The sequence below is a fragment of the Miniopterus natalensis genome, chromosome 13, assembly GCF_054644295.1.
Source record: "Miniopterus natalensis isolate mMinNat1 chromosome 13, mMinNat1.hap1, whole genome shotgun sequence".
NCBI classification, from domain to species: Eukaryota; Metazoa; Chordata; class Mammalia; order Chiroptera; family Miniopteridae; genus Miniopterus; species Miniopterus natalensis.
The window spans coordinates 16,767,851-16,777,397 of NC_142093.1; the positions used below are offsets into that span (position 1 = coordinate 16,767,851).

Here is a 9,547-nt window from a genome sequence, read left to right on the forward strand (position 1 = left end):
ACATGAAATTTAATTGGAGTAAGTAAACACTACACATATAAGCTAGAGGTATGCACATGCATGTCCTAAAAAAACACCCCCTAAAATGTATTTAATTGTGAATAAGCCATGACATACTTAGGTGGGGTTTACTGCCAAGTGTGTGAACCATTAGGGTACAAAAGCAAGACCACTAGGGGTGGAGAAATAAGAATGCAAGCTTCGAAATAAAGAAGCGACATACTTGATTTAATGCTTTGGGATTTGGTGCTAAAGAGATGAAGCAATAGGGCCACAACCGCCAAAAACATAAATTCCCAATGTGATGTTTTTGGCTTTGGAACACACATTAGCCTCAATGAAAATGTAAACCCAAAGGCTCTAGAAAACTGGCTTGTTTACCCAGCAAATCTCCCATATGCTTGGTTCATTCCCATTCCCCCCTCTGTTGGAACCGTAATCTCCTCTAATGCCAACATGCTCGAATTAGAGGCAACCCTTCTGGACTGTTAAATTTGCTGGGTTTCAGGCCCACACCTTCCTGGGTAAAAGACTTTCAGCCTTAGCTGATTTTGCTCAGTGGTTAGAGTGTCAGTCCAGGGACTGAAGGGTCCCAGGTTCAATTCCAGCCAAGGGCACCTACCTCTGTTGCAGGCTCAATCCCTGGCCCCGGTCAGAGAGCATGTGGAAGGCAACCAATTGATGTGTCTCTCTAACATTGATGTTTTTCTCTCTCTCCCTCCCTCCCACTCTCTCTTAAAAGCAATGGAAAATATACCCTCCGGTGAGGATTGAAAAAAAAAAAAAGATTTTCAAATACTGAATCACTGACTATATACCTAACTCTGGTCAGAAACCCCAGTAGGATACTCCAGTAGGTGAAGACAGTCTAGGATTTTGGGGGCTGCTTGTTTGCCCCTTCTCACATGAGGCTATAATAAAAGGACAAGTGAGGAATAGTCCACCTAGGAAAAGTGACTGGGACTGAATTTGATTTGTCAAGAAAGGGAAGGAAAATCAACAGTCCTCTATCTCCACCAAGGTCAGAACAATTGTAGTTGAAAGGAAGTAGGGCCTAACGTGAAAAATTTCTAGAATTCTCCAGTCAAGACATGGATTGCCTCCATCCTTATCGTAAAGTATCAGGAGCAGTCATAAACAACTGGCAAGACAGCTCTTTCCAAGGTCAAAGTCCCGCCAACATCGATCCTACAAGAAACCCTTCTAAAGTAAAAGCTTAGCAGATAGGTACAATCCCTGTATTTAACCAAAACTAAAACTGGGACTTAGAAAAGTTAAATAAAGTGCCCAAAGGCAAGGCAATATCTCAGTGAAAGAATTCTCAACTCTCTCTGGTAAAAGGAGAACCAAATGAACTCTAAGGAGCAATGGAGAGCGGATCTATGCAATGGAAAGGCAATCATGAGAGTGGTGGCCAGCCCCGGCCCTGGAAGGGAGAAAAAGAGATTTCTTACTCATTCCTAAATCAAGCCATGCACATTACCAACATATCATCTATGAAAAACCATTTTCAAGAGTAACAAATTTTTTTTTAAGTTTTACATCAACCTAAGATTTAAGCAAAGGCTATAAAATACACTTCTTTCCAGATAGTACAGGTGAAGCAAAAATAAGGGACTTTACCTATCTGTGTGCAAACCATTCATCTGTTTTGAGACGTTACTCTTGATAAAACCAAACTCATAATAAATATAATTTTTAAATCGAGAATATGTCCTGAGTCTAGTGACTCAGAGTATATAATTATACATGTATATACATATATAAAATACATATATATACACACACATACACACACACACACAATACTATCTTACTTTTGGGAACAGAATTTCAAAACTGTCCTATATTGCCACTGAGTGCAGATGTGTGTGTATAAAATCCAATCATAAATTCTTCCCTCCACACCTGAACCCTGTACAGAGGTACCAATTAAAAGACATAGTCTCCAAATGCAGCTGGGCCCAAACCATTGCTCAGCCATGCTTACAGGCAACCATTCCCAACCCCCTCTTCTCAGGCTTCATACCTCATTCCTGATAAATCCGCTTCACAGAGTAAAGGAGACCATCAAGCTAGAAGCCCCTTTCTATGTCTGTGGAGTTTTCTCTACCTCAGAGAATTCTTCCCTAAACTCTAATCTCTCCATCCCACCAATGTTCTGAAAACTCATCCATACCCAGGTCCTCAGTATTTACTCCATTAATTTCACCCTCAGCCTCTCCAGGGAGCCTCTCCCCTGACATTATAATATGCTAAAGTTTCTTCATGCTCATCAATTTTTTTAACCACCTTGTGGGGTAATATTAGTACATAATCACAACCTTTATTTAACCAAATTATAACTGGGATTCAAAGTGGTTAAATAAAGTCCCCCGGGGGAACTCTATCCCTCCCTTCCCCCAGCTCTCATAAATCCCTGTGAATTCCCTATTGTTGCACTTGGATAATTCTGCAATAATTACCTGTTTATGTGTTGATCTCCCCACCAGACTAGGAGACCCCAGCTATTAATAACCAGGGTTCTTCGTTTTTGCCTCTGTGGAGGCCTGCACTCTACCTGGGCTCTCAGGTACCCCCAGTAAATTCCTGGGGCATAAATGCTGCTTCAACATTGGTTCCTTTGCATGTGCCACATCCTCGAGCTAGAATGCGAGGCCCTTCTTCACTGCCAAGCAAACTCCCGCTCATCCATCAGGATGCAATTTTCACGTTTCTCTCTCTATGAAGCCTTTCCTGACTCTCCTCCCCCCTCCCCCCACACACACCCTTTTAATTCTCCTAAATTTTACACACCTATCCATTAGAGCACGTGTCCCACCCAGACAAGTCTTTGTTTACAAATCCAGCTCCCGTCCCAGGCGGCGCCCTGGCCGCGAGGGGCAGCCACCGGGCGTCCCCAGGGAGAAGCGCCCGGGCACCTGGGGCTCAGCGCGGACGCCGGCTGAATGAATGGGAGGCCGCCCGGCGCCCGGCGGGGCCGCCGCAGCTCCGGCTCTACAGGGGGGTCCCCCTAACCCAAGCCAGGCTGAGCGCGGGAGCGAGGGCGCGGGGGATTCAGGGCCCCGGGCGCGGGGGCCGAAAGCCCCAGGGAGGGGGGCGGGGCGGGCGGGGCCCCCGGGCCCGGGAGGCGGAAGGAGCGCGCGGGGAGGAGCCTGCGGCCCGGTCCCGCCGGGCTGCGGACCGAGGGCGGCGGGGCGGCGAGGGGCCGGGGGGCTCCCGCCCGCTCCCCGCCCGCCCGCCGCACTCACTCGTCCCCCTGCAGGAGGCTGCGCTCGGTGATGGGCCGCACGGCCGCCCTCGGGGGCTCGGCGCCCGGCCCCGAGGGGCGGAAGCACAGGCTCAGCTTCTCCTCCAGGCTGCAGGCCAGCGCCGGGAAGCTGTCGCCTGCCCCGCCCGGGCCTGCCCCCGCCTCGGGGCTCGCGTTACAGTTCTCCCGGTCCTGCAGGCTCCGGGCCGGCTCCTGGAATTCATAGAAATCCTGCCAGTCCGCGTCCGCCGCCATCGCCGCCCGCTGGAGTCGCGCGCCCCGCCCTCGGGCCCCGCCCCGCCTCCGAGCCCCGCCCCGCCCTCGGGCCCCGCCCCGCCTCCGAGCCCCGCCCCGGCCTCGGGCCCCGCCCCGCCCTCGGGCCCCGCCCCGGCCTCGGGCCCCGCCCCGCCTCCGAGCCCCGCCCCGCCCTCGGGCCCCGCCCCGCCGCGGCCCCGCCCCCGCCCGCCGCGGCTGCCGGGCTCTGTGCTGCGACTCAGCTCGGCGCTGGGCCGCTCGCCGCTGGTCCTCCCTTTTCCCAGGTCTCTCGGGGGCTACCGTGGATCCCCGTAGGAAGGAAAACTAACCGCGCCGAGTCACTTCGTATAGTCTCTCCGATTCAGAAATAGCTTCCCTCTTAGCTTTTCTTAGTGGGAACCTGGCCTAGATGTGGCTACAATAAAGGGCGTCTTTAAACTTTCGACCTAGTGTCAGATTCTGCACGAAGCCACTTCCCCAGAGAAACCTCCTTTTGTAGCTTTCAACCAGAATAACAGCCAGAGTCAGCTGGAAATGCTTAAGTGATACCGAAATGCATTCCACAGATACCTAAGGTCTCCCACTTGCGAAGCTCCGCCTAGACCCTCTGAAACGTGCAAAAATGGGTAATTATGTAGGTTAATATTTGCAAAGCACTTAGAACAGTGCCCGACAGTAAGTGCCAGATCCGTATGTTACATAAGTGATACATAACTGCTCCTTAAGGAGCTTACAATGTAGTTGTAGTGATAAGACCAAAGGGAAACATTTATACGAAATAAAAAGTAGGTCTGATTGGGAGTAGAGTTACTGATTGATGGGTATCCAGTTTGTTTTGCAAGATGGGAAGAGTTCTGAAGATGAGTGGTGGTGACGGCTGCGCAAGAATGTGAGCGTACTTAGCACCACTGAGTTGGACACTTGAAATGGTTAAGATGGTAATTTTGTTACGTGTATATTGCCATAATAAATTTAAAAATGGGGAGAAAAGTAAGTGTGATTATAAGGGAGTGTGAATGTGTAGAGGCAAGACACCTAGGACTGTTACCAGACAGGGTCTGCTGCCTGAAACACAGAGTAGCCAATACCAAGCACTGACCCTAGAAAAAGGAAAGAAACTCTATTTGCCAGTCAACTGCAAGAAGACAGGAGGCGAGGCTCAAATCTGTCTTTCTGATCCAGGATTTGGGGTGGGATTTTAAGGGGTAGCACTTTAAGGGTTCACAGGAGTTACTTGTGAGTGGTGTATCCAGGGTGACACAGTGGAAGGCTGAACGCACACATTCAGGAGCCGAGGTGGCATAATTAGAGGCTCCACCAGGTTTACAGAAAGAAACAGATACAGACAATTCAGAGGAGTCTGTATTGAAGAGAAACCAGGAGGCTTGGATCATATTTGGATGAGACAAATGGATTCTATAAATAATTGTACTTTTTGTCTGACCAGGTTGCATATTTAAAAGTAGTCATATGTATTACATTCTATTTCCTGATGTGTTTATTAATATAAGTTTCTTATAAGGGTATTTGTCTTAAATTTTCCATAGTCTCAAGAGTATTAGGACAAGAGAACCATAGCACCCAGCAATATTCCACAAAATCAGCCAGACTCCCCCCCCACCCCAATTTGCACTGATGAGGGTGTTACAAGAATGAACATTAAAACTGAAGTGTTCTACTCCTTTGGAACTTTACTTTTTCCAGGTCTTTGTTTTTCATTTTTCTCTGTTCAGAGTTTTGTTTCCAGAGATGTTAAAATTTCTTCTGCTATCTTTAGAAAGGGAACATTTCATTGTGAGTGTGGTTACGATGGGGCAAGACTTAAGAGTGGGAATGTCTGTTCTACACCTGTTACAATGTTTTAAAGCTAAAGTTTAACAGGGTCTCTCCTTTTTTTTTTAATTTTTATTTTAAGAATGGTCAAAATGTCTTGACATCAGCAGAGTTGCACCAACATTGCTGCATGAAAATAGCCTCATCAAAATGTTATGGATCTAAATAAATAAACCATAGTCATATTCAGGTTGGATCTACAAAAGCAAAACAATGTGGTCTATTAAGATTATTGTCTACGTAATTTAAGCAAACATGCACATACTTGCTCAATTCTCTGATCTATTTGACCAGGGTAAACACAAAAGCAAGTTAATCGTGTCTAACCTGATATTAGAGGGTTAAAACTATATGTCTTGGGCGTTGCTTGTGGTGGTTGTTTTTTAAGAAATGCTATTTTTATTCCACGTTGTGGAGAGAGAGCAACCTTGTAACTCTGAAGGACTGATTTGCCCTTTGAAAGCTGGATTAGCATAAACCCTGAGTGTCACTGGAGTGGGAGTTCCATGGACTAGCTTGGCCACCCCCATCTCTGTGACTCAGGACTCCAGGCACTGCTGCTACCTAAACCCAACAGATGAGTGGTGCTGGAGAGGGAAGGCACGCTGAGAGCTGTATCTACCCAGAGAAGCCAGCTAACCCCAGCCTCGGCCTTCTCCTCCTGTTACCTTCCACTCATGGTGTTCCCCCCAAATCCATATGTTGAAGTCCCAACCCCTAGTACCTCAGAATATGACTGTATTTGGAGATAAGATCTTTAAAGATGTAATTAAGTTAAAATGGGACAGTTGGGAGCAGGGCCATAATGCAATCTGGCTGGTTTCTTAATAGGAGAAACTCTGAGACCCCGGAGGAAAGACCTTGTGAGGCCATAGTGAGGTGCAGCCACCTGCAAGCCCAGGAGGCAGCCTCAGAGGAAACAACCCTGCTGCCAGCCTCCAGAACGGAGGGAATAAACGCCTGCGGTCACGGCAGCCCCAGCAAACGGGAGGGCTTTGCGTATGCGTGGCAGGGGGTGGGAACCCGCTGGGAGGGGCGAGAAAGAGGTGGGCATGGTGCCTGTCCAAGGTGGCTAGAGCCCGGTCGTTGGGTATAATGGAGGTGGTTCTAAATCTTCTCGCAGTGGAGGCACCCGAGCCTGAGGCTCTTGCCGAAATGGCTGAGTGCAAACTGTGGGGGTTGGAGCAGTGGGATGTTGGGAACAGCATGCTGACGATCCAGCTAATCCAGAACCACTTTGGAGAAAAATATGATCCCACCTTGGAGGATTCTTACCGAAAACAGGTGGTTACAGACAGCGAAACCTGTCTGTGGACATACTGGATACAGCTGGACAAAAGTACAGTGTCATGAGAGATCAGTGCCCGAGGACAGGCGAAGGCTTCCTCTGTGTATTTGCCATAATAAGAGCAAGTCATCTGCAGATATCGACCTCTACGGGAACAGAGTAAGCGAGTAAAGCACGCAGGTGATACACCTGTGGTGCCAGAAACAAGCGTGATCTGCCAACAAGGACAGTTGACCCAAAAACAAGCCCATGTATCGGCCAAGAGTTATGGGATTCCCTGCACTCGAACCCCAGCCAGGACCAGGCAGGGTGCCGAAGGCGCCTCTTACACCCTGGTAAGTCCCTTACACCCTGGTAAGCCCAGCACCGAGTGGAAACGCTCTACAGCGGGATGACGGGCCTCAGGGCTGCCAGGCTGCCTTGTGCGGTGATGTAACAAGATTCTTGTAAAGTTCTAGCATCAGAAAAGAGCCACAGTGAGGCCGCACCGACTCCTGGCCTGACTTCTCTGGAAGGTGGTCCTGTTGCCATCCGCAGGCCCCCGAAGAAGCCCCTGCTGCTTCCCCAACTCTCAGTCCATCGTCGGCACAAGGTTCCCCGTGTGCGGAGTCCTCAGAATAACCACCTCCTCGCCTGGTTGTCTGACCAGAGAAACGAACCTCTTGTGACTCCCCAGGATTTTTCCACCCTGGGTTTGCCCCCAACACACCCCAACACGCCTCCTGCACCCCAGGTTTTTCATCTGAAAAGCAATTCGTGCTCGGAAACAAAGAACCAAGCGGTAGACATGAAGTCCGATAGGAAACAATGCCTTGAGTTCTAAAGTAGCAACTGCTGGTGACTTTTTTCCTTTTGACTGTTGAACTTGGAACTATGTTAGTTTTTGGACGAATGTCATAAATTACTGTTTTGCCGAGACTTGAAGAAAAAACACCAAATCTCTGGTCCCATCATAAAAGGATGATGGATGGAGGATATTAACTCCTGGAAATCACAGGAGGCTAAAGACACCAGCTCTGTGAGATAAAGGAAGTTTGAGAAAAAGTGCAGTTCAGGTGAAGGTGACAGGTTACCTTTTGCTGTGAGGGGCTGTGATCTGGGTCAGCACATGCATCCATCATTCCTACCTCAAAGGGTAGGGCTTTGGTATTTGACAAATAAGGACCATTTCTCTTTTGCTGAATACTTGGTTTGATGCTAATATGTCACCATTTTTATTTGTCAAAACATTTTTTAATTATTCATTTCCTCTCCTTTGCTATTCGAGTTTGCTTTGTCACGGCCTCAACTATCCAGCCCTGTGAGCACATTCATGGAAAAAGTTGATAGAAAAGGGAAAAAATAGGTCAGAAGAATCTAAAACTTCTCATTCCTGATAAGATTTCACTCCTTTGTTCCACAATAACTTCCACTAATGGGATAAAAACAGCCAAAATTTAAGAAGCAGCAGAGTCCATTTCCTCTGTCATTAGCAACTGGGAAATGTTTTAGGTTACAGAGAACTGAAAATCTCTCTCCAGTTCTCCCAGTTAAATGCAGAGAGAAACAATAGCCCATCGGAAGATTCTTGTATTCAAACAAAGGAGAGGCTAATAACCTCTGTTATTATGGGCAGCATTCTACCTATGAGTGATTTATGAAGGGGAACATGTTTCTATGAATTGTTTTGAAGATCGATTTGTTTCTAAGTTTGTTCTGCATCTAAAAGTGATATTAAAATAGTCTCCTATAAGCAAAGGGTGATATAAGCTAAAGACTGCTTTTAATGCTCCCTGAAGCAGGCATTGATTTTATACGTGTTTAATAATAAATGTTAAATGACCCTGGACACAGGGACTCGTTCCTAGTGTCTAAATAAAATAAACAATATTTAGTCCTTTGAAATTAAATTCTTTAATCGAAGACCTGCTCTAAGGAAATATGGCATGTATGTCTTCCAAACATGTCAGAAAGAGTAAAGAAGTATTACAAATTACTAACTTCTTCCACATATTAACTTAATTGCAGGTAATAACGGTTGTAATGCATCAAATTATCTTTGAAAAATAATTTTTTACAAACTTGTAAAATAAAATAATAACATTTTCATTTATACCCTTGGAATCTTTAAATTAGGCTTGGAAGTTCTCTGAATCACAGAAAGCTCTCTCGTGGTTAGTAGTTGCATTACCATACTGCTTGTTTTGACAATTGTCAAATGACTGGTTTTAAAATAAATTATGTTGGTAAGCACATTACTAGATGCTGTGTATGGTTTAAATCTTTAAATCCTGCATTCACTCATTCAGCTCAACCACAGCCTTCAAATATTATTCCTTCCCAAACTCCCTACATACATACCTCTTTTTATCTCTTTTCCTTCAGATTTTTCTATTCTATTGCGTCGTTCCTTATCGACAATTATTTTAACTCCTTTCTCATCTATTTCTCCATTCCTTCATTTTCCTCACTTGCTCCCAGTGACTTTCTCCACCCTACGAAATCATGAGACTTGGGAAGGAAGCCAGGTCTCTGATTCACTGATTAGAAATAAACCAAATGTGAACAACCATTTTGATCTTCAAGGCAGTGACAAATAAACTTTTTTACTGTGTAGCCACTGGTACTTTCCTCTGCTTTGGGACAAACTTTCCAAGGGGCAATATATACTATATCAGTAAATGCCCAGTCACACATTCTAGATGGAGGAATTTAATACAGGGAATTTTCTAACCAAATTCAATTGCCTAGAAAATTGTTAGGAGGAATGGAGATACCAAAGGGGAAGGTGATGCTTCCTAGAGGTCATTAATTTCAGGCAACTAACTCCTTTGGGTTGGAGAGGCAAAGGCAGAAGGCGGGGCTACCCGGAGTCCACAGGCCCCACCGCAGGCTCTGCGCCGAGGCCAGGGGCCCGCTGTCCTGCTGGCGTTTCTGGGGTG

General features: G+C 46.7%; 1 protein-coding gene across 1 annotated transcript in view; it reads right to left on the minus strand.

Moving 5' to 3' along the window:
- Positions 1-3,506, minus strand: part of FEZ2 (fasciculation and elongation protein zeta 2) — a 31,355-nt gene extending 27,849 nt beyond the window's left edge. Inside the window, exon 1 of the mRNA XM_087823472.1 lies at positions 3,252-3,506. Coding sequence (XP_087679598.1) covers positions 3,252-3,505 — 254 coding nt within the window. The 5' untranslated portion in view covers position 3,506. The remainder of the gene's footprint in view (positions 1-3,251) is intronic.
- Positions 3,507-9,547: the final 6,041 nt, after the last annotated feature.